Source organism: Phoca vitulina, unplaced genomic scaffold (genome assembly GCF_004348235.1).
Source record: "Phoca vitulina isolate PV1807 unplaced genomic scaffold, GSC_HSeal_1.0 scaffold8, whole genome shotgun sequence".
Classification (NCBI taxonomy): Eukaryota; Metazoa; Chordata; class Mammalia; order Carnivora; family Phocidae; genus Phoca; species Phoca vitulina.
In genome coordinates this window covers 45,336,599-45,362,551 of record NW_022589711.1, presented here as the reverse complement: position 1 = coordinate 45,362,551, position 25,953 = coordinate 45,336,599, and the positions used below count along the sequence as shown (strand labels likewise).

Below are 25,953 nucleotides of genomic sequence, written 5' to 3'. Positions count from 1 at the left end.
AAAAAAAAAAAAAAAAGGAAAGAAACAACCAGCCAGGACAACAATCTCGAGTGTTTTTGGAACCTGGAGCTACCTGAGTTAGGGGAGCATCCAATGGGGCCATCTGAGATAGATGCAGAGGAGAGAGTCACTAGGGCAGGATTTCCTTGACAGTGACACAAAAGGGTGGTGGGAGGGGCCACTGTGACAGTTACAATCATTTATCTTCAGTGGCTTTGATCACTGGAACTGGAAATGCCCAGGAGACCTACAGTGTTTGGAGACAACCTTAAATTTCTAACTGCTGCTTGTTTGAAATCTTAGCCCGCAGGCCTTGCCATGTTCCAAATGCTGACATTCTTCAGGGAGGGCTTCATGTCAGAGACAGTCGCCCCAGTGGTGACCGCATGGAAGTGTACCATAAATCCTCACATTATTAGATTCTGGGACTACAGTCCTTCTAGTTGGAGATAACTTAGGAAGAAGAAAATTATAAATTAACCTGTCAATTTGGTCATTCCCACTTACTAGCTTCTTTTGGGCAGACATAAGTAGCCTCCAATAGTTAAGAGACAGGTGGAGCTATAGGACTCCTCCACAACTTTATTCCAGATGCTATGTTAAAGTGAAAGCCTCAGGCCAAATTCGTCAAACATTCATTAGCAAGTAGTCATGCAACCTACTCTGAAAGGTCCATGAATCCCAGATCTCTGTCCAGGAAGCACCCAACCTGTTCATTGAAGACAAATGCTGCCGGATACGAGGGTAGGATTTAGCGAACCTGCTTCATCAGTCAAGGGGAATCAGTTTCAGCTGTACCTCTTACTGGAGCTGTGTCCCTTGTGCTTCAGTTTCCTCATCTGTAAAATTAGAGTCATAGCTCCCCCCTCATAGTTGTTATAAAAATTAAATGAGCTCAGGATGTCTGGGTGGCCCAGTTAAGCATCTGATTTTTTTTTATTAAAAATATAATTTGTTATATTAAAATAATATTAAAAATATTATTTGTTTCAGGGGTACAGGCCTGTGTGATTTTTTTAAAGATTTTATTTATTTATTTGAGAGAGTACAAGCTGGAGAGAGAGGCAGAAACAGACTCCCCACTGAGCAGGGAGCCCGATGTGGAGCCCGCTGCAGGGCTCGATGTGGGGCTCCATGCCGGGCTCGATCCCAGGACTCTGGGATCATGACCTGAGCCGAAGGCAGACGCTTAACCGACTGAGCCACCCAGGCGCTCCTAAGCATCTGATTCTTTATTTCAGCTCAGGTCATGATCTCAGGGTCATGAGATCAAGCCCCATGTCAGCTGGGTGCTGGGCATGGAGCCTGCTTAGGATTCTCTCTCTGCCTCTCCCCACCCCCACGCATGCACACATGTGCTCACGCTCTCTCAAAACTAAAAATAGATGATTTTTTTTAAAGTAGGCTCCATGACCGGTGTGGAGCCCAATGCAGGGCTTGAACTCCGACCCTGAGATCAAGACCCGAGCTGAAATCAAGAGTCAAGACCTGAACTGAAATCAAGAGTCAGATGCTTAACTGACTGAGCCACCCGGACACCCTGAAAAAAATAAAATAAATAAATAAATTAAATGAGCTCATGCACATTACCTGATCCTGACGGTAAGCCCCTATTCTGGCATAAGATGCTAAGATGTGTCGGAAACATCCTCTACTCTCAAGGAAGTGATTATACTCCTGCAGAAACAAAATACATATGTAAAAAAGTTATATACTAATGAAAGATGAAAAGAACTATTTAAGTTCACCCACCTCCCAGAAAAGGATCTTTGAATCTGAAAGTGCCCATGCAATTGTACAAAAAATAATTGCTGTGAGTTTAGGAAATGCTACAACTGCCCACTTGTTCTAAGGGAAAGTTTTAACTCCCAACTGCTATTCTCCTCTTTATAGTCACAAGAGAAAAGCTCATCTGACCTTATGAGTCTATTTTGCAATTTCTCAGACTTAGCTTGGCTTTAATTGCACTATACCTTTATCCCAAAGAGTTCCCTAATGTTTTTTATCTTTGATCTATTTGCCATTTAATTAACATTAACTCCTATGAAAAAAACATTGTGAAGACCAACAGCTCTATACACACGTACAGTTGGGAGGGGAGCATGTGGCAAAATAACTACAATCTGATTTACTAATTGAGGAGTATGTTATGGATATACACACAGACTCATAATTACCAAAAAAATCTTAACTTCACTTTCTTTTTTTTTTTTGATGTAATAATAATTTTTATTTTTGGTGGCACCTTCCAGTTTATAGAGCACTCCTACAATAGCTCATTTGATTTTTTTTTGTCATTTGATTTTTTTTGTCATGGTAAGTATACTCTTTAATCTCTATCCCCTGTGTTTTTTATCCCCCCATCCACTTCCCCTCAGTTTGTTCTCTATGGTTAAGAGTCTTGTTCTTTTTTTCCTCCTTTGCTCATTTGTTTTTTTTCTTAAATTCTACATATGAGTGACATCATATGGTATTTGTCTTTCTCTGACTTATTTCACTTAGTATTATACTCTCTAGCTCTCTCCATGTTGTTGCAAATGGCAAGATTTCATTCTTTTTATGGCTGAATAATATTCCATTGTGTGTGTGTGTGTGTGTTTGTATAAAATATCTTCTTTATCCATTCATCTGTCGATGGACACTTGGGCTGCTTCCATAGTTTGGCCATTGTAAATAATGCTACAATACACAGAGGTGCATGTATCCTTTTGAATTAGTGTTTTTGTATTTGGGGGTAAATACCCAGTACTGCAATTCCTGGACTACAGGGTAGTTCTATTTTTAATTCCTTAAGGAACCTCCGTACTATTTTCCACAGTGGCTACACCAGTTTGCATTCCCACCAACAGTTCAGGAGGGTTCCTTTCTCTCCACATCCTCGCCAATGCTTCCTTCTAGGACGGATACTACATAATAATAAAGGGGACAATCTAACGAGAGGATATAATATTTGTAAATATTTAAGCACCCAAGATAGGGGCACCCAAATACACAAAACAGTTAATAACAAACATAAGAGAAATAGTCATTACTAATATAATAATGAGGGACTTTAACACCCCACTTAAATCGATGGACAGATCATCCAAACAGAAAATCAACAAGAAAATAGTGGCTTTGAATGACACACTGGACCAGATGGATTTAACAGACATATTCAGAACATTCCATCCTAAAACAGCAGAATACACGTTCTTTTCAAGTGCACACAGAACATTCTCCAGAATAGATCACATATTAGGCCACAAAACAAGTCTCAACAAAATCAAAAAAGTTGAAGTCATTCCATGCATCTTTTCAGACCACAACACTATGAAACTAGAAATCAACCACAAGAAAAAATCCATAAAGAGCATAAATACATGGAGGTTAAATAACATGGTATTAAACAATGAATGGATCAACCAAAAAATCAAAAAAGAAATAAAAAATTACATGAAAACAATGGAAATGAAAACACAACAGTCCAAAATCTTTGGGATGCAGCAAAAGTGGTTCTAAGAGGAAAGTTTGTAGCAACGCAGGCCTACCTCAAGAAGAAAAATATCAAATAAACAACCTAACTTTACACCTAAAGGAGCTAGAAAAAGAAGAAGCAAACAAAACCCAAAACCAGCAGAAGAAAGGAAATAATAAAGCTTAGAGCAGAAATAAATAACATAGGAAAAAAATGACATAAAAACTAAAAAAAAACCAAAAACAATAGAGCAGATCAATGAAACCAGGAGCTGGTTCTTTGAAAAGATCAATGAAATTGATAAACATCTAGCAAGATTCATTTAAAAAAAGAGAGGGGGCGCCTCGGTGGCTCAGTCGTTAAGCGTCTGCCTTCCGCTCAGGTCATGATCCTGGGGTCCTGGCATCGAGCCCCGCATCGGGCTCCCTGCTTGGTGGGAAGCCTGCTTCTCCCTCTCCCACTCCCCCTGCTGGTGTTCCTGCTCTCGCTGTGTCTCTCTCTGTCAAATAAATAAAAATCTTAAAAAAAAAAACAGTGGATTCAAAAAATAATAATAATAAAATAGAGAGAACCCAAATAAACAAATTACTAATGAAAGAGGAGAAATAACAACCAACACCAGAAATACAAACAATTATAACAGAATATTATGAAAGTCTATATGCCAACAAATTGGACAACTCAGAAGAGATGGATAAATTCCTAATTTTTAACTAATATTTACAAAAGCTAATTCACATTGACTTGTTCCTGACTACATATTAACCACAGGACAAAGAGTGCTCTGCTAGGCAGTCCCAGGAAGTAGCTGGGTAGGTATCTTTTTTTAAAATTGTCTGGAAAGCTCAAAAGGAAGGGTCCTATTTTCTGGAGAAGCAGAATACCAAGGGCTTAGAAAATGGGAAGCCACCATGGCAGGAGTGGAGGCTAAACAGGACCTACCGAAAATAAGCAGTCACTCTGCTCTCTTTGGAACCCATGCTAAACTGAGAGTAAAGGAATGATTTTTTTAAAGCCGTAAGCCCTTCAAAGACAAATATGGGAGAAGACAGATGAAAAATACCAGATTTTGGAAGACAGAAAGTAAAGAAATGAATGGGTAACTGACTTACAGCACAGAAGCTGAAACCTGACTTCCTGTAGAGAAGGGAAGCAATAGGAGGCAGGTCAACTTTGCCCTGAAGAATCCCTAAAAGGTTAGACACTGGAGGAACCAGGTACTTATGAAGGGGATCCTTAAAGGGAATGTAAGGTATCAACTCACAGATGCCAACCAAGGTCATTTAGGTCAAAGCAGGTCAAAAATCCAACTAGGAGATCAAGACAGAGGTGGGATGGAATAGGTAGGAATTAGGACAGACCAAGGTCCAGAGTCCAGGAAGTCGGTCTGAACACATTCGTAATACCCATAAAGTGCAGAAAAGAGCCTGGTCTTAGAAAGGCATTTGCTCGCTCCAGCAGTTTTAAAGACATAAGCTTTTTCACACTGGTTGTCCAAGAAGCCAAATTGTTTAGACTTTCAATAATGAGCCTTCTTAAATGGATGTCTTACATTCATTTATTTAAAATAAAAGCTCAGTTAACTAATTTCCATTTAATCCAACTTGCCCAACTTAACCACAATTTTCATTCCTCTGTAAAATAAATTAACTGATGCCCACATAATTCTAAGTGTAGTCAACTGGGTTTGTTCTTAAACTTATTTATTCCAGTTGTAACTGTAATTACATAATTTAATTATTATATAAGCCAACAAAAATTGAGTGATAAAGGGAAAAATAGTTGTTTCTATGGAAACTGAATGCAGACTAGTGGCCATACATGGCAGATTGAACACTTGGCATTTGTTTCCTGTCTTCCAAAACCTCACTAACATGAAAGTAAAAGGACAAAGATGTGAACCCACATGGGCAAAAAAAGAGAGAGGTGATATGGCAGACTTGAGTGTTGACAAAATTGGGGGATAGACTAACTGGTAACTAATTTTGTTCTTTTTCCACTCTGCAAGTGGGTGCAGGAGAGAAAGACTCAAAGAGCAAGCTGAGTCCTACCACAGAACTAGGCAAAAGTAGAGGGATTAGACCAACTGTCTCCCATCTCCTCCTCTAACCCATATGGCCCTCTGACAGTCCCTTTCCCAACCCTGGCAGGAAAGGGGATCTTCTGAAGTTAGACTAGAGAGGCCATGGACTGGTGGACAACAGGCCCAACTGAGATGGAAGTGAAGCAACTCGGAAAACACAGGGCTCAGGGAAAAGCTACACACTAAACCTCAGGACTCCAGCCCTCTTCCCTGTGTGGCTGCCAGAACTCTGACTGCCAAGCAGGAGCAGCTACGTAATTTGCAGGGCCCAGTGCAAAATGAAAATGTGGGGCCTTTGTCTAAAAAAAAAAGGATTAAGAATTTCAAGACAGTGACAGCAGGGCAGTAAAACAAGTATGAGGTCCTGTGAGTGCGGGGCCCTGCGTGACTGCACAAATGTGCACCTTTGAAGCCAGCCCTGCGGCAGGGTACTCCCGCACAGGCAAGAGCTTGGAGCATTTTTCTTGAAAAATTGGACAGCACAGAGAAATAACCCACACATGCTGTCATGCAGGAATTTCTCAATAAAACATCCCAATTTTCATCAAATTATCAGTGTTGGTATATTATGATTGAGGGTGATTTTTGTGCACAAAGAAAGATTACTTGGAAACCATTCTGGGTTTTTTGGTTTTGTTTTTTAAGTAAGCTCTATGCCCAATGTGGGGCCTGAACTCATGGACCCAAGATCAAGAGGTGCATGCTCTACCAACTGAATCAACCAGGCACCCCATTCTGTTTGTTTTTTAATTAATATTTGACCTATTAATGTGGCAAATTTTAAAACCTAGTTCTTCCTTAAACTATTAAATTCAGTTTCCAGATCTGATTTGGTAGATTTATAAATTTACCAAGATGTAATACTCACTTTTTTTTTTTAAACCTCTGACCTCCTTTACCCATTTCCCCCATTCCCCACCTTCAACTCTGGCAACCACCACTCTGTTCTCTGTATCTATGAGGTTGATTCCTCATAGATTTTTTTTTTTTTTCCTTCAAGATTCCACATATAAGAGAAATCATACAGTATTTGTCTTTCTCCGTCTGACTTATTTCACTTAGCATAATGCCCTTGAGGTCTATCCACTTGTTGCAAATAGCAAGAATTCATTCATTTTTATGACGGAATAATATTCTGTTATTTATCTACAAAATAATTTCTTCATCTATTCATTCATCAGTGGACACTTCGGTTGTTTTCACAGCTTGGCTCTCATAAATAGTGCTGCAATGAACATAGTGTGCATAGATCTTCTCAAGTTAGTGTTTTTATTTTCTTCAGATAAATACCCAGAATTGGAATTGCTGAATCATATAGTTTAAATTTTTTGAGGAACCTCAAAAAATTTTTCCATAGTGGCTGCACCAGTTTCCATTCCGCCAATAGTACACAAGGGTTCCCTTTTCTTCATATCCTTCCCAACACTTATTTCTTGTCTTTTTCATAGCAGCCATTCTAACAGGTATGAGGTGAAATCTCACTATGGTTTTGCTTTGCATTTACCTGATGATTAATAATGTTGAGCTTCTTTTCATGTACGTATTGGCTATCTGTATGTCTTTTTTGGAAAAATGTCTATTCAGATTTTCTGCCCATTTTCTAATCAGATTATTTGGATTTTTGCTATTGAGTTATATGAGTTCTTTATATTTTTTGGATATTAACCCCTTACCAGATATATGATTTGCAAATATTTTCTCTCATTCGGTAGATTGTCTTTTTATTTAGTTGATGTTTTCCTTGGCGGAGCACAAGCTCTTTAGTTTAATGTAAACCCATTTATTTATTTTTTGCTTTTGTTTTGATGTCAGATTCAAAAAAATTATTGTTTTGGTAATACCTATGTCAAGGAGCTTACAGCCTATGTTTTTTTTCTAGTTTTATGGTTTCAGGTCTTATGTTTAATAGTCCTTACTCCATTTTGAGTTAATTTTTGTGTGTTGTGTAAGACAGTGGTCTAATTTCATTCTTTGTCTGTGGCAGTCCAGTTTTCCCAACACCATTTATTGAATTTTATTTCTTTTTCTTGCCTAATTGCTCTGACAAGAACTTCCAATACTATGTTGAATACAAGTGGAAAGAGTGGGCATCCTTGTCTTGTTCTCAATCTTACAGAAAAAGCTTTCAGCTTTTCACTGTTGAGAATGATTTTAGCTGTGGGCTTGTCATATTTGGCCTTTATTATATTGCAGTAACTTCTCCTATACCCACTTCACTGAGTTATCATAAATGGAAGTTGAATTTCATTACATGGTTTTTCTACGTCCATTGAAATGATTATGATTTTTACCCTGCATTTTATTAATATGGTGTATCACATTGACTGATTTGTGGATATGAACCAGGCTTACAGCCCTGAACAAAGCCCAGTTGAGGGGAATACTATCTTCTCAGCTGACTGAGTATGCTTTTTAACCAGACTTCACTGGGGCATAAGCCTGGAACTATAAGATACCCTGGTGATATTTCTTGTGACTGATGATCAAGTTAAGTCCCTTTCTGTAGTCACTATGTTTCCAACTCTAAAATCCAGTTTTGGGGCTTAAGTCCTAAATGTTCCTTTATTTCTGAAAGTCTGCACAACCTAAAAGATGATAGCTTACTTCTTTCATGACTTCAGTGGTTTTACATTCTTTACTTCTCCTTAGATATCTAAATCTTTCCCATCTACCTATATGGATACTCATAGCCAGTATTTTGAATCCTGAGGAGTCTTCAGGGTATTGAAACCTTTCTCGATTTGGCAGAATCCCAAAATGTTTTCTTTCTGGTAGGGCCACACTGCTATAGACATTAAAATTATATCCTACTGAATTCCGCATATCATGGACTTGTCTGATCATTCTAAGGTCATTCTAGTGACGAAGCACTTTACAGGAAGGCCCACATTAAACAGGCCCCACCTAGACACAAACTTGTTTTTAGTACCTTACTCTTAAATACAGACAAACAACCAAATACCATCAACCATTTGAGGTAAGTCTCTAACACAAAAGACAGGACAACAAACATTAAAAAGGACTTAAAAAAAATAAAGACTATACAGGAAGAGAAAAAAACAGTAATTAATATCTTCAAAAAATACAAGAAAATATTATATCCAAGGCACAAAGACAGGATGCTATTAATATTTTTTTAAAATTAAGACACTAGGTAAGATGATGGAGTAGGAAAATCCTAGCTCACCTTGACCCATGGATACAACGAGGTAACACCAACATCAGTGTAAGTAACCCAGAAAATGACCCAAAGACTGACAGAACATACTCCCCACAGCTAAATGTAGAGAAGAGGTCACACTGAAGAGGGTAGGAAGGATGGAGACATGGTCAGGAGCTAAAAAAACCCTTGGGAGTATCCATGGAAGGGAGGGATGCAGCCATCTGGAGAGGGAAAAGAAACAGACCCTCATACCAAGCACCCCAGGCATGGAGAAACTGCATGGGGAAGACAACTTCCCATAACATTTGGCTTTGAAAATCAGAGGGGCCTAATTTCGCAAGTTCTTACAATCAGCTTAACGCTTAGAACTATAAAAATCAACAGGCTGGTCTCTGGGAGACCCTGGAGAGCTATAGGAAACTGAGTCCCCATCCTTAAAGAGACAGCATAACAAACAGTCCCAAGGAGATAGAGCAGAGAAAGAGCAGTTTGAAAAATGCCTGAGGTATTCCGGGAGGAGACTTATTTATTAATCTCAGAGCATGTGCTGGAGGGGCAGAGATCCTTAGGAGACTTCTCCAGGAACAAAAGAGCTGTTGGGTACCATTTCCCCCCACCAACCCCCAGCCTAGACACATGGACACCTGCAGGAACCAACACAGTGCCAACACTCTCCACCTAACTGGCTAACAGTGCCCCTGCCCCCATATTCTCTGTGGACAGACCCCCTCTCACCAGGCCTCAGCTCCAGGATCCCTCTCCCAACAAACCTTGCTCACACTGCACAGACACCCAGCCCTGGCATTCTCCTGCAGACCTGCCCCCTCCAATATGCCCTTGGCAGGAACCCATCCAAAACAGTGCCACAAGCCCAGCATTGTGCAAGCAGCCCTGATAAGAGCCAGCACCACTCCAAAGTGACTCCTGCCCCAGGGACAGGGGCAGATAACCACACAGACAAGTTTGACTACAGCCCCAGCAGTGAGCTGAAAGAAGACATCTGGTCTGATTACAGGTCCAGCCCACCAAAGAAAGTTTCTCAAGGGACAACAAAGAGAAAGCACCCTGCAGTTCCTGGCTACCACATCTCTGGCAAACACATGATCTGATTCTTCTTTTTCTTTTTTTTTACATGCTCTGATTCAATTCAAGCCCAAGGCAGCCCTATATTGGCCCACTAACAACACAGGGACCAAATCCTGCCTAAAACAGGCAAAGAGAGCCATCACTGAGGACAGAACTGAAGGCAAAAGCTCAGCCACAACAGTAGGGTGCACACAACACACATAGGAGACACCCCTGAAGCTCCAGGTTCTGGTGAACACGGGACATTGCACTGCAGGGTACTACAGGACCTCTTCTTCACAAGGCCACTACTTTCAAGTGCAGGAAACATAGCTGACTTTCCTAACACAGAGAAACAGAGTTAGAAAAAAAAGAGGATACAGAGGAATATGTCCCAAATGAAAGAAGAGGAAAAAAGTCACGGCAAGAGAGCTAAACAAAATGGAGATAAGTAATATGTGTGATAGAGATTTTAAAGTAATGGTCATCAAGATATTCACTGGACTTAAGAAAAGAGTGGAGGACCTCAGTGAGACCCTCAACAAAGAGAAAACATAAAGAACAAATCAGAGATGAAGAACTCAATAATTGATATTAAAAATACACTAGACAGGATAGATAGTAGACTAGAGGAAGCAGAAGAACAGATCAGCAATCTGGAGGACAGAGTAACGCAAAGCAGTCAAGTTGAACAGGAGAGAGAAAAAATAATAATAAAAAATGAAATAGACTTAGGGAACTAAGTGACACCCCCAGGTATAATAACATTCGCATTATAGGGATCCCAGAAGGAGAAGAGAGAGAGAAAAGGGGGAAGAAAGTTTATTTGAAAAAATAATAGCTGAAAACTTCCTGAAACTGGAATCTGGGGGAAGGAAACAGAAATCCAGATCCAGGAGGTACAGAGAGCCCCCAACAAAATCAACCCAAGAAGGTCCACACCAAGACAGACAGTGATTAAAGTAGCAAAAAAATAGTGATAGAGAATTTTAAAAGCAAAAGAAGACAGTTACATACAAGGGAAACCCCACAAGGTTATCAGCTGATTTTTCAGCAGAAACTTCACAGGACAAAAGGGAGTCACATGATATATACAAAGAGCTGAAAGAAAAAAACACCTTGCATCCAAGGATGCTCTACCCAGCAAAGCTATCATTCAGAACAGAAGGAGAGATAAAGAGTTTCTCAGACAAACAAAAGTTAAATTCATGACCACTAAACCAGCCCTATAAGCAATGTTAAATTGGACTTTCTGAATAGAAAGGAAAGACCATAAGAAGGAGTAAAAAAAGTAGGAAGCATAAAAGAAGTAAAATTAAGTATACCTATAAAATCAGTCAAGGGATTCACAAAATAAAAGGAGGTACAGTATGACACAATATACCTAAAACATGGAGGGGAGAGGAGTAAAAATTTAGTGCTTTTAGCATGGGTTCAAACTTAAGTGACCATCAAATTAATATAGACTGCTATATACATAAGAAGTTATACATCAACCTAACGGTAACGACTAAACGAAAACTAACAATATACAAACAAACAAACAAAACAAAACAAAACAAAAAAAAAAGAGAAAGGAATCCAAGTATATCACTAAAGAAAGCCAGCAAGCCATGAGAGAAGAGAGCAAGAGAAGAAAAAAACAGAGAAGAACTATAAAAACAACCAAAAACCAAATAACAAATGACAATTAAGTACACACCTATCAATAATTACTTTGACTGTAAATGGACTAAAAGCTCCAATCAAAAGACATAAGGTGATGGAATGGATTAAAAAAAGCAAGACCCATTCATATGCTGCTTACGAGAGTCTCATTTGAGACCTAAAGACACATGGGAACTGAAAGTGAAGGGATGGAAAAGCATTATTATGCAAAGGGAATGAAAAGAAAGCTGGAGTAGCAATACTTATATCAGGCAAAATACACTTTAATACAAAGACTGTAACAAGAGACAAAAAAGGACATTATATAATCACAAAGAAAACAATCCAACAAGAAGATATAACGATAGTAACTATTTAGGCACCCAACATAGGAGCACCCAAGTACATAAAGCAGCTAATAACAAAAAGGAAGTAATCAATAGTAATACAATATTAGGAGGGGAGTTTAACACCCCCACTTACACACAATGGATAGATCACCCAAACAGAAAATCAGCAAGAAAACAGTGTCTTTGAATGACACACTGGACCAGATGGACTTAACAGATATATTCAGAACATTCCATCCTAAAAGAGCAGAATACATTCTTTGCAAGTGCACATGGAACATTTTCCAGAATAGATCACATATTAGGCCACAAAACAAGTCTCAACAAAATCAAAAAGACTGCAGTCATATCATGCGTCTTTTCTGATCACAACACTATGAAACTAGAAATTAACTTCAAGGAAAAAAATCTGGAAAGATCACAAATACATGGAGATTAAATATCATGCTACTAAACAATGAATGGGTCAACCAAGAAATAAAAGAGGAAATAAAAAAATACATGGAGACAAATTAAAATGAAAACACAATCGTCTAAAATCTTTGGGATGCAGCAAAAGTGGTTCTAAGAGGGAAGTTTATAGCAATACAGGCCTACCTCAAGAAGCAAGAAAAATCCCAAATAAAAACCTAACCTTACACCTAAAGGAACTAGAAAAAGAACAAACAAAACCCCAAACCAGCAGAAGGAAGGAAATAATAAAGATTAGAGCAGAAATAAACAAAATAGAAACTAAAAAAACTACAGAACAGATCAATGAAACCAGGAGCTGGTTCTTCGAAAAGATCAACAAAATTGATAAACCTTTAACCAAACTCATCCAAAAAAAATGCATAAATTCCTAGAAACATATAAGCCTCCAAAAACTGAATTACCAGCAATGAAATTGAATCAATAATCAAAAAATACCCAACAAACAAAAGTCCAGGACCCGATGGCTTGACAGGTGAATTGCACAAAATATTTTAAAAAGAGTTAATCCCCATTCTTCTCAAACTATTCCAAAAAATGGAAGAAGGAAAGCAGCCAAATTCATTCTATGAGGCCAGCATTGCCCTGATATGAAAAGCAGATAAAGATGCTACCAAAAGAGAGAACTACAGGCCAATATCTCTGATAAACATAGATGCAAAAATGCTCAACACTTTTATTCAACATATTACCAAAAGTCTTAGCTACAGCAATCAGACAACAAAAAGAAATTAAAGGCCTCCAAATCGGTAAGGAAGAAGTAAAACGTCCACTCTTTGCAGATGACATGATACTATATATAGAAAACCTTAAAGATTCCACCAAAAAACTGCTAGAACTGGTAAATGAATTCAGTAAAGTTGCAGGATACAAAATCAAAGTACAGAAGCCATTGCATTTCTATACACTAATAAGGAAGCAGCAAAAAGCAAAATTAAGAAAACAATCCCATTTACAATTGCACCAAAAATAAGAAAATACCTAGAAATAAATACAACCAAGGAGGTAAAAGTCCTGTACTCTGAAAACTATAAAATACTGATGAAAGAAATTTAAGATGACACAAAGAAATGGAAAGACATTCTGTGCTCATAGATTAGAAGAACAAATATTGTTAAAATGGCTATACTTCCCAAAACAATCTACAGATTTAATGCAATCCCTATCAAAGTACCAACAGCATTTTTCATAGAACTGGAAAAAATATCCTAAAACTTGTATAAAACCACAAAATACTGTGAAGAGCCAAAGCAATCTCAAAAAAGAAAAAAAAACAAAGCTAGAGGTATCACAATTCCAGATTTCAAGTTATATTACAAATGTGCCATAATCAAAACAGTAGGATACTGGCACAAAAATAGACACATAGATCAATGAATAGAATAGAATAAAAAGCCCAGAAATAAACCCACAATGTTATGGTCAATTGATCTTTGACAAAGGGGGCAAGAATATGCAATGGGAAAAAGACAGTCTCTTCAAAATGGTGGTGGGTAAACTGGACAGCTTCCAGCAAAATGAAACTGGACCACTTTCTTACACCACACATGAAAATAAATTCAAAATGAATTAAGTACCTGAAACCATAAAAACCCAAGAAGAGAGCACAGGCAGTAATTTCTCTATCAGCCCTAGCAACATTTTTCTAGATATGTCTCCTAAGGCAAGGGAAACAAAAGCAATAATAAACTATTAGGACTACATCAAAATAAAAAGCTTCTGCATAGCAAAAGAAACAATCAACTAAAAGGCAACTTATTGAATGGGAGAAGATATTTGCAAATGACGTATCTGATAAAGGGTTAGTACCTAAAATATGTAAAGAACTTATACAATTCAACACACAAAAAAATCCAATTAAAAAATGGGCAGAAGACATGCACAGACATTTCTCCAAAGAAGACATACAGCTGACCAACAGACACAAGAAAAGATTCTCAACATCACTAATCATCAGGGAAATGCAAATCAAAACCACAATGAGGTATCACCTCACATCTGTCAGAATGGCTAAAATCAGTAACACAAGAAACAAGTGTTGGCAAGGATGTGGAGAAAAAGGAACCCTTGTGCACGGTTGGTGTGAATGCAAGTTGGTGCGAAAGCCACCACTGTGGAAAACAGTATGGAGTTTCCTCAAAAAAATTAAAAATAGAAATACCATATGATCCAGTAATTCTGCTGCTGGGTATTTACCCAAGAATATGAAAACACTAATTCGAAAAGATATATGCAGCCCTATGTGTATTGCAGCATTACTATGGATAAAGAAGATGTGGGGTGTGTGTGTGTGATGGAATATTACTCAACCATAAAAAAGAACTAAATGTTGCCACTTGCAAGAACATGGATGGAGCTAACTGAAATAAGTCAGTCAGAGAAAAATATCATATGATTTCACTCATATGAGGAATTTAAGAAACAAAATATAAGAACTAAGGGGGAAAAAAAGAGACAAACCAAAAAATAGACTCTTCTATAGAGAACAAACTCATGGTTACCAGGGGGGAGGTGGGGGAGGTGGGTGAAGTAGGTGATGGGGATTAAGACTACACTTACCATGATGAGCAGTGAGTAATGCATAGAATTGTTGAATTACTGTTTTGTACACCTGAAACTAATATAACACTGTATGTTAACTACACTGGAATTAATTTTTTTTAAAAAAGAGAGAGAGAGAGAATGGTACACTACAAGGCAGGAGGAAGAAAAAGCCTGGCTGCCTTTCAATTCAATGACTGTGCACAATGTCTTGTCCCCAGTAAAAACATGGCCCCGTGAATTCCACAGATCTTAACTACTCATATTTCTTTTTCCTCCCTCCTGTGGGGGCCATATGTGTTTATTGCTCATATTCCCTGTGATAGATGTCTTCCATTTCTGGCCATCCAGTTCTAAACACACTATTCGGAGGGAATTTCAAGAAAGAAGCTCAAGTGTAGGCAAATAGCCCCTTACCCAGGAATAAAGTCTCTAGAATTTGGGCATGTGACCCTCCAATCAGATGCTTCTAAGACCCTGACCCCGTAGTAACACAGAGAAGCAAATGGCAGTTTTGAATCTTTCAGGGGTAGTAAAGGAACCAGTAATGGCAGCATTCAATGTCCAGGGGTAGCCAGGCCAATGACAGCTGGATAACCACCAGATTCTTCCTATGTATTGATCTGGTCTCTCTTTTTGGCTGCCTAATTTCCCATGGCTTCCTGTCCATGTTCCAAACCTCATTCATCAGCTTTTCCATTAATTTTATGAGCTATCCACTGACCTTACAATACGTTCCTTTCTCTCTAATTAACCTAAGTTGGTCTCCATTGTGTAGGAACCTGGAAATGAACCTGGAAACATTCCCCTTTGTGTAGAAGTCGCCTTTTCTATGAAGATAAAAAGATGAGGGAGAGGGTTGCCTCCTAATCAATTGCCCCTAAGTCAGGTGGCCAGCTCTAATCCAGAAGAATCCATTATTGTGATTTTGGTGGTAATCATTTCTTTGCTTTTCTTTATAGTTTTACCACCTATGTATATATCCCCCCCACAAAATGTAGTTTCATTTAGCTTGATTTTGAACTTTAGTTGAATCATACTGTATACATTCTTTTGTGCTTACTTCTTTCACTCAATATTATGTTTATGGGATTCATCCAAGTTGTCAAGTAGAGCTCCAATTTGTTCATTTGCATGGCTGTAAGGTAACCCACTGTAAGAACATCTCAGGACTTATTTATTTATTCCACTGTGTGTTAAGATGTTGTGTTGTATCAGTGTGGGGCTATAATAAACAAAACTGCTTTGAATATTCTGATATATGTATTCTAGGGGCATTCAAGGCATCTACTTGGCAGTAGAATATCAATCATGGGTTATGTGTACCTTTGACTTTCCTAGATAATGCCAAACCATTTTCTGAAGTGAACACACCAACACCACCAGCAGGCTTCAGGAGTTTCTGCTGCACGATGTTCTCGCCAACAACTGGTGGTGTCAAACGGTTTCATTTTAGCCACCCTGGAGGATGGCTCATAGTATCTCACTGCAGTTATAATTTTCATTTCCCTGATTAACAGTGAAGTTGAGGATATTTGCATATGTTTATTGGTCATATTTTTTCTTTGGTAAAGTCCCTATTTAAGTCTTTTGCCCATTTTTTTCAAGGAGTTTTCATATGTTGTGAAGGCTAGTCCTTTATTAATTATGCGTGTGGTAAATATAGTCTCCCACTCTGTACTTCGTGGGGTTTTCTGTTAATTTTATGCTATCTTTTGATGAACAGAAGTTCTTTATTTTAATCTTGTCAAATGTATCAGTCTTTTCATTTATAGTTGGTACTTTCTATATCTTGTTTTAAAATTCTCTACCTTTGAAGTCATAAAGATATTCTCCTATATTACTTTCTAAAAGCTTTAAATGTTGTCTTTCACATTAAGCCTAGAAATGATTTTTGTGTGTGCTGTGAGGAAGGGAATTTTTTTTCCCATATGGATATCCAACTGTCCCAGCAGCATTTATTGAAAAGCCCATCTTTTCTCTACAGCATCTCTATCATACACGAAGTGTCTATATATGTTTGGGTCTATTCTTAGGCTCTCTATTCTGCTCCATCAGCCTATTTGCCATTCCTATACTAATACTATACTGTCTTATTTACTATAATATACAATAATTCTTGATCTATTATAGATCAAATTCTCCCAATATCTTGACAAATTTTGGACCTTTACACTTCTATGTAAAATTTTAATTTCTTTATCAAGTTCCACAAAAACTAAAATGAACAAACAACAACCACCTGATGAAATTCTGATTTGCGATCACATGCAATTTATAAATTAATTTAGGGAGAACTATCACCTTTACCATATGGAGTCTTTCAATTAATATCTTGTAACAGCGCTCCAACCAGTTTTAAGGATTCACTTACTTCAAGCTTATGCACTTCTTGCTTGCTGACCTAAGTCCCTTGGCAGAACTAACTTACTTTCCTTGAGTTTTGCAGACCACTGGCCTTGAGGAGTGAAGGACCAAACTTTGCCAGAAGATAAGACCTGATTACGTTCTAAAGCAGCTACCGCTGATGCCAGCAAGTCTGTTCAGGGTCATGTTGACATAGAACTAACTGCCTGGGCACCTGCTTCTCCTGCAGATAGCCTCCCTCCCTTTTCTCATGCCTTCTCCTTTAAATCCCTCCAGCTTCGCCTAGACACTGATGAATGGTCTTTGAGATGTTAGGCCACCATCTTCCCAGTTTGCCAGCTTCCTGAGTAAAGTAAACTTTCCTCTCCCACCATCACTTGTCTCAAGTATTGATTTTCAAGTGCCAAGCAGCTGAACCTGAGTTCAGAACCAGTTCTCTGTCCGGTAACAAACTCAGGATCCCTCCACTTATTTTAGGTCTTCCTTAATGTCACTCAATAATGTTTTATTCTCTACATAGAATTGGAATATTAGCACAGAGGCCATGTAATTATGTACACATGTTTAAAATTCTTACGTTTTCCTGATGAACAGCATCTTTCATCATGATTATCTCTAGCAATGTTTTTTGATTGATATTGATAGAGATGTATTAGCTGTAGTTTCCAATTGCTGCTGTTACAAATTTCCACAAGCTTAGTGGCTTAAAACAATATAAATATATTATTTTACAATTCTGTAGGTCAGAAGTCTGATACAGGTCTCACTGGGCTAAAATCAGATGTTGGCAAGGCTGCATTCCTTGCTAGAGAGAAAATCCATTTCCTTATGTTTGCCAGATTCTAGAAGCCCCTTGCCTCCTCTTCAAAGCCAGAAACATTGCATCTCTTTGCCTTTCTTCTACAGTCACTTCCCCTTTTGACTGATTCTTTTTCTGCCTCCCTCTTGTGATTACATTGAGCCCACTCAGATAATCCAAGCTAATCTCTGTATCGCAAGCTTCTTGATTTAATCACACCTGCAGAATCCCTTTGCCAAGGAAAATAACACCTTAATCTAAGTGTTTGTGTCCCCCCCCCCAAAATTCACATGTTGAAACCCTGATCCCTAACATCCTGGTACTTCGAGATGGGGCCTTTGGGATGTGATTAGAAATGGGATTAGGACCCTTATAAAAGAGGCCTTAGAGATCTCGCTCGGTTAGTTTTTCAGTCCTAGCCCTGGTACTAGTGGTTGCCCTCAGAAAAATCCTGGCTTTGGCTTTTGCTAACTGATCACTGTTCTAATTTCAATTTACTGTTCTTAACCATCACCAACAGAAGCCCTCTCCCCACTTCCAGTTCCCCCTTTGGAGATCCCTTACTTTCCTGCAAACTTAATAATGGTTTAAAAATAACATCATTTTTCTCAAGTCTTTGGGGGTTTTCTTGCTTGCCTTTTTTTTTTTTTTTTTTTGGCAATGGAATGTGGTAGACTGTATAATGGCCCCCCACATAGGTCCCTATTCTAATCCCCAGTATGTTACTTATATGGCAAAAGGGGCTGGGCAGGTGTGATGAAGTTAAGGCTCTTGCTATGGGGAAATTTATCCCAGAATATCTGGTTGAACCCAATGTAATCACAAAGGTTGTTTGTTATAAGAAAGCAGATGGAAATTCAGAGAGGGCAAATTGAAGTGATGCAACTTGTGAGCCAAGGAATGCCAGCAACTTCTAGAAGCTGGAGGAAGTAAGGAATGGATTCTCCCTTGGAGCCTCCAGAAGGAACAGTTTTGCCTGCACCTGGTCTAAATCTAACTGATTACTCAACCTCTCCACTTGGATGTCTAATGTAAATTTCAAATTCAACACGTAAAAAACAAAATTTCTGATTTCTGCTTTCAAAATACTTTCTTCTACAATTCAGTTCTTCCAAGTTGCTCACAATGTCTCCTTTACCACATACTCCACAAATCTTATCAGCTCTTTTAAAATATGTCCAGAATTCAATTAGGTTTCCATCATCTCAATCACAACCACTCTGGCCTAAACCAACACTATGGCCTGGATTACTGCAATAACTTCCTAACTGATAACACCTTTCACCAACTAATATAGATTTATTTTCCACCAGCTCCCTCTATATGGTCTCTGGGAGACAGAACACTTTGTCTCTCATTCAGTGCCAGGAACCCCAGTGCAACCTCACAGACGGTCCACTTCCTAGAATGGATACTTTATACCACTACGTATACAGCAATTCGTTTAAGATGTCTGTGCGAAAATTAGCTGCAGGAGCGTTTTACAAATTAAAAAAAAAACAACACCAGAACAAAGCAGTTAATGAGGGAGAGGGATCAGCTGGCTGAGGCAGTTTCCATAAGCCTTCCCTGTTTACCTCAGCTGACAGGTTTTCCGTTTAAGCCAAAGAGGGCAAAGACACTCCTGGCGCTTTTTTTTTTTTTTTTTTTTTTTGACCACTTTTGACCACTGTGGGTGGAAAGTTTCTCGCTCCACTCGGCACCTCATTCTTAGCTGACCGCCTAATCCCAAGACCTCGTCCTGCCTTGGCAACAGGTGAGCCCACGTGGCTTCGGGCTGGAAGATGCGCTTGAACCTTCCAGAGCCTCACAAACGACATTGGATCCTGGACCACACGTACGATTTTAATCAGACAGAAAAAGGGGCACACTTCTCGTTCACCTTCTCCACTGTACTAGTAACTTAAAATTTAAAAGCCAGGGAAGAAACCTTCTAAGACTGAACCTTCAACCTGGCTGCTTGTGCAGGAGCCGAGAGCACCCGCTAGAAAGCGTAATCCTCGCCGGACTCTGGGGTTGATGGGAAGCGATATCGGCGTTAAGTACCCTGACCCAAAATGGCAGGTTATTCGATCACGCGCATAGCGATAAAGCTAGAGCCACTGGAAGAAGTAAGATGAGAAGGGAGAACGAAAGCAGCATTTTCTTGCTCCATCATGAAGGCAGAGTTTATAAGGAGAAAAAAAGCCAAGGACGACGAAGCACCCAGGTGTTAGGAACTGCGGGACTACCGAGGTAGGCCAAAGACGACTCTGACCTAATCCAAGATGGCGCCAGAGAGTATGACCCGGAGCGGAAAGAGGCGGTGATTACCGTGATCCAAGATGGCGCTGGCGTTTGAAGCAAGCCGAGAGGCGGGGAGCGCCAGGAGTGTCTTTGCCCTCTTTCAAGATGGCGGCCGCCGTGGGCTCTGTCTCTGGCTCCGCCCCGCGGCCTCGGCCCCGCCTCTCCCTCGTCCCTCCCTCCGCCCCCTCGCAGTGCCTTGTCCGGGCGGTGGTGTTCGCGCAAGGAGAGCGTGCTCCGGGCACTTGACATGGCGGCAGCGGCGGCTACTGCGGCGACGAAGGGGAATGGGGGCGGGGGGGTCCGGGCCGGGGCCGGGGAAGCTGGCGGCGCGCGGAAAAAGAAGGGTCCAGGGCCTCTGGCCACGGCGTATCTGGTCATCTACAATGTGGTGATGACGGCGGGGTGAGGCCGGGACTCGGGGAGGCGGGGAGCAAGCCGGGCCGGGAAGGGGGCTTTGCGGCCGGCGGAGCGGCCGGGCCCGCGCGCAGGGCAGCCCGGGCGGCGGGTGTCAGGGTCCGGGCTCCGGGGCACTGAGGGCAGCCTAGTCGGCCCAGGTGCCTGCCCGGGACTCCCGCCTGTGCGAGGGGCCGAGCAAGTTCTCAGGCTGGGTGTGCCCGAGCTGGAGTTCCCGAGCTCCAGGGCGGCACGGGGAAAGCCGCCCTGGCCCTGGTCCCAAGGGCCTTGGGAGGACGGGTGGGCTGGTCAGGGGTCAGTCCGGGGGGGTGCGGCGTGCCGGCTATCCTGCAGCGCCGAGGAGAGCCCCGGCGGCAAGTCACGAATGCGAGCCATTTCCCCCAAGGGGAGTAGAGGGAGCTGTGGCTGCAGAGTGACCATTAAATATTTAGGCGGCTGTTTTCAAAATCCAGACTGAGCTTTAATCTGAAAGGTAATGGAAAAGCGTTCAAAGTTTTTGACCAGTGACATAAGTAGAGCTGTGCTTTAAATGAGTTGAGACTTTCTAGAATGGATTGGGGTAGGGAAGGTGGAAGGCAGAGTTATTGGGAATGAGGGGAATATACCCTCTAAACAGGTTTTACCTCCTCTTGTTTCTCCCTCATTTTAGTCCATCCCTTGTCACAGCAGGTTTTTAGTTCTAGTTCTGGCACTATCTGTGTGACCTTGGATAAATCACTTTGCTTTTCTTGTCCTCCGTTTTTCATCTGTAAAACTAAAGAGTTTGGATTAGGTGATCTCCAGGGTTCCTCCAGTTCTTTGGCCCCATAGTTTTGGTGCTGAGGATCACAGGATCAGACTATTTGTTCTGTTTTGTTTTGTTTTTAAGATTTTATTTTTAGGTAATCTCTACACCCAATGTGGGGCTCCAGCGTACAACCCAGAGATCAGTAGTCGCTTGCTCTTCTGACTGAGCCAGCCAGGCGCCCCTGTTGTGTATTTTTGAATTGTATTCATCTGTGAAAGATTTTCCCCTAACATTTTATTATGAAAATTTTCAAAGATGCAGAAAAGTTTAAAGAACTGTAGGGTGAACTTCTAGTTTTATTTATTTTTAAAATAGGTACTACATTGGCAGGTGCATAATTCAAAATATACCCGAGAGCATACTGTGAAACTCTTCCCTCTCACCCTTCCCTTCCACCCAGAACCCCTCCCCGGAGGTGCTAATTTTGTGATTGCCTCAGATGCTGATGAAAGCAAATATGTACACACACTCCCTTTTTAACACAAATGCTAATGTCACATTAGCATTTCAGCACCTTGCATTCTTCACACACATATATAGGGAGGATTGTAGACTTGATTGCTTCATTAGAAATGGCTGGTGTTGAAACTTAGGTTCAGAGAGGTTGTGACTTTCTTGACTAGCTTGAGATCACTGAACTTGTTAATAATAGATCTGGGTCTAGAGCCTATTTCTCTTGATTCACAGGCCAGTGGAGAAATAATACAGATACAAGTTTTTTTATTGCATAAATGGTCAGAGAGTGATTTTTAAAAGAACATTTCAGGAGTTTGTACTTGTAGGCAAGGCCATTAACAAGAGCGTTGGACTGGAGAGAGATTTTAAGGTACACTGGGGAAGAAAGAAAGAAGCCTTTATTCCTGGGTGATGGAGGATGGGGAGTGGTGTCTTAAGCCAAGAAAAGAAATTGGGATTTTGAGAAGAAAGTAGTCTTTTTTTTTTTTTTTTTTTTTGGTAGGTTGCTAATGCTGGGACAGTTATACCATTAAGGAATTCATTTCTTTTACAAATTCTTATATGACACCTTTGATAGTTTCTGGAAGTAACATAGACCATATATCCCATTGCCTAGTTAGGATTGTACATTTATTTAGGTGAATCTATTACTGCTTTCAAGGAGACATACCTTAATAATAAAGGTCCATTTGTTTCACCATGGAACTTAACAAAAAATTACAGGGCCTGAGAAATTCATTTTTGAGAAGGACAGAACAGAAATGTAACATTCTCAGTGATATGCCTAAGTGTTTCCCTGTTTTGTGTTTTGTATTGATCTGGCCTTTTTTTACTGAATTGATTTTGGGAAATTCGGCTAAAAAAATCTTTCTTTCTTTAAAAAACCAACCTTTTCTTATTTCATTTGCAATTTTAAAAGAGTAGGGTATGGGTGTGTTTCTGTGAGATACTTGTGAAAACAGGTTACAACATCTTTCCTCCACCCGGGTTGTTATTATTACAGACCCTTTGACTGCACAGGCCATTTAAAATTTTCCTTTAACAGCTTTTTTCTCTTGTCTTAGATTTCTGGCACTTAATTTAACTGCTCAAGGACCAATTTAGCTTATTCTCTTCATTTTGGCCTTGTTCTCAACAGGCAAGTTTGCCAAAAAGCTGAGCTCCAGATGGGTGAGGTGCCACTGTGTTTTTGCAGAGCAGAGCACTCTTGGTTGGGTGCTGTTGGTGCAACATTTCTGTGCATTACAGCTTGGCATTTGAGGGCCATAGTTGATAAATCCGGGCTACTAATTCCTGAGGTCACCTTTAGCAATACCTGTTGTCGCCAAATTTTCTGTTACCCCCCAGTCCTACTTACCTTTTTTTTTTTTTTTTTTTTTCCCTGATTGCTCTTTTTCCTCTTTCTCATAGGTGGCTGGTTATAGCAGTTGGTCTGGTCAGAGCATACCTGGCCAAGGGTAGCTATCATAGCCTTTATTATTCCATTGAAAAGCCTTTGAAATTCTTCCAAACTGGAGCCTTACTGGAGGTAGGTCCTGAGATTTGTTGTTCTTACTGGTTTCTATTGTTAAAAATTTGAAAACTTGCCTCATAGCATACTATAATGTTGATGACTAGATTATCTTTTTGTCCGTCTAGATAAGGTAAAATCTCATTTAATTTATATTACTTGGAATATATTTTACATTCAGCTTCTATTGAAAATCAAATGAAACAAGCTTAAAATAGGATTTTTTTTTAAATTCTAGGGAAATTGTAGGAAAGTGTTAGCAAACTCAGATACTTTCAGCAGCCAGCTTATGATGGAAACAGTGAAGCTGGTGAGTGTAGGATGTCAGACATGGTAGATACAAGAAACAGTAGAGCCTATCTACATGCATCAAAAAATTTTTCTTAAATAAACGTTCATTAGTTTCCCTGTATTAAGAGTAACATATCTAGTCCTGTCTCCTGAGGTCAGTATATGTTAGCATTTTTGAGTTGCAAGTGACAAAGTATTTTGAACAAAAAAGGAATTTACTGGCTTTATAGTTGATAAAGATTGATAAAGGGTTAACTTACCAAATCAAAGGAACCAGCTCAGGAATGAGACCCAAGGATTTGACATTGCCAGACTCTTTCCATCTCTCATCTCTGTTTATGTCTGTTTCTCTTTGAATGTTGGTCTTAGGCTCTCCTACTGCAGACTGCCTTCTCCATATGGTAGGAAAGGGGGGAGGAGTTATTTTTCTCAGCATCTGTGTCACAGTTCTAGGGAAGGGTTCTGATTGGCCTTACTTAGACCAGTCACCCTTGCCTGTGATGTGAGATAGTTGATTAGCCGGGTCTAGGACATATGCCCATCCTTCTGGCCAAGGGACTATAGGCTTTGTTAATGGAAAAGGAGGAATTGGGTAGCCTTGGGCACACAGAATCAATAGCAACTATAGTTCATAATGGTAAAAAACCTTCAGGTTGCAGCAAAAATCTGGTGTTCAGTTTCATTTCACTTAGCCTCCAGGGCAAGCCCATCATGACATTTGGAAGGGTATTACCTTTTACCTCTAGGAAATGACATGTAACACCTTAACCTCTCACCTTCACATTTGAAACAGAAAGTTGTAGTTTTCCTTTTTTTGTTTTTCTCTCAGAAAGCAGAGGTTTCAAAACTGTCCATATTTACACATTTTAGGCAGATGGTATGGGGAAGTGAGCTTCCAGGTGCGAATCGAGGACCCATATTCTAACTATGCTGGTTTTATCAATTCTGTGAATTTGAGCAAGTCATTTATCTCTAGTCCACCCTTTCTTCTCATTTGTGAAATAATTAGGTTAAAGTAGATTTCCAAAGCCCCTTCCTGCCTGATGGGAGGAAGTCTGAGAAAACTTCAGCAAATCCTTGTGTGGGCCATTTGTTAAACTTAGAGTTTTGAATTTTTTTTGGAAGGTGCCAATAGTAAGTAAATAGTACTTTGCCTCTCAGAGCTTTGACCAGCACAATTCTCTCCAGCTATAGAGAAGCAAGTTTGGGGCCAGGCCATGAGAAACTGCCCCAGTGCTTGACATGGTATGCAGTTGTACCCGATAGGAATTCTTCAGTGATTTAAAGGGGTTCTATCTCTCTAAGCCTTTGTAATATTAGAAGTATAATTTCTTAAATTTCAGTATGTCTTAGGGAAGGTAGTGACATTAATATGTTTTACAAAATCAACTCAGGAACCAAATCTTAACACTTTGAAGGATTAGCCCATTTATCCCTATAGAATTTTTAACAGGGATTTAAGAAAACATTTTGGATTTTTGGTTTTATCTCTGTTATCCCCACTCAGAACCAATTAGGTGACAAATACTGGATTTGATTTTGGGAAAAGGACTTTGCAAAATGAAGTGAGGACTCCCAGGAATAGCAGGGAATTAGCTTTGCAGTTGTCAGTCATGGCAATAGACCCCTCAGCCTGGGGCAAGAGAGCAGACTTATGAAAATTGCATCTCCTGAGTTGTCCGTTAAGGAAGATTTCATGCCTCCGCAACCTATATCATATAATAATTACATGTGCACAGTGTCATTGAATTACAGATTAGTTATCCTTCTGGGAATTATTCATGTTTGACAGTATATCTTGTTTGCAAGAGGAGAAAAGGAGAGAATGATTCCAGGGAGGTTATTCATTTATGTCTCTGTATGTTCAGTGTCATTATACCTTTTTTTTTTATTGAAGTATAATTAACATACAGTGTTAATAGTTTAAGGTGTGAAATATAATAATTCAGCAGTTCTGTACATTACTCAGTGCTCATCAAGATAAGTGTACTCTTAATCTCCTTTATCTGTTTCACCATCTCCTGCCACCACCAGTTTTTATTTTGTATTTAAGAGTCTTTTGGGTTTTTTTTTATTTCCCAACATTCTGTGTCTTTGATTTGTATTTTCTGTCTTTTTTGCATTTTTTTTGCCTTGTTTTAAATTATAATTCTAATACAGTTAACATACAATGTTGTATTAGTTTCAGGTGTACAGTATAATAGTTCAACAATTCTGTATAATACTTAGTACTCATCATGATAAGTGTGCTCTTAATCCCCATCAT

General features: G+C 39.6%; 1 protein-coding gene and 1 long non-coding RNA gene across 2 annotated transcripts in view; one reads left to right on the top strand and one right to left on the bottom strand.

Moving 5' to 3' along the window:
• The window catches only part of LOC116633901, a 27,632-nt gene extending 1,926 nt beyond the window's left edge, over positions 1–25,706 (bottom strand). Inside the window, exons 1-2 of the long non-coding RNA XR_004299801.1 lie at positions 23,948–25,706; positions 1,591–1,677 (exon numbers count right to left, since the gene is read on the bottom strand). This is a non-coding gene — a long non-coding RNA (uncharacterized LOC116633901). The remainder of the gene's footprint in view (positions 1–1,590; positions 1,678–23,947) is intronic.
• Positions 20,393–25,953, top strand: part of HACD2 (3-hydroxyacyl-CoA dehydratase 2) — a 125,088-nt gene continuing 119,527 nt past the window's right edge. The window contains exons 1-2 of the mRNA XM_032406710.1: positions 20,393–20,631; positions 23,297–23,414. Coding sequence (XP_032262601.1) covers positions 20,477–20,631; positions 23,297–23,414 — 273 coding nt within the window. The 5' untranslated portion in view covers positions 20,393–20,476. The remainder of the gene's footprint in view (positions 20,632–23,296; positions 23,415–25,953) is intronic.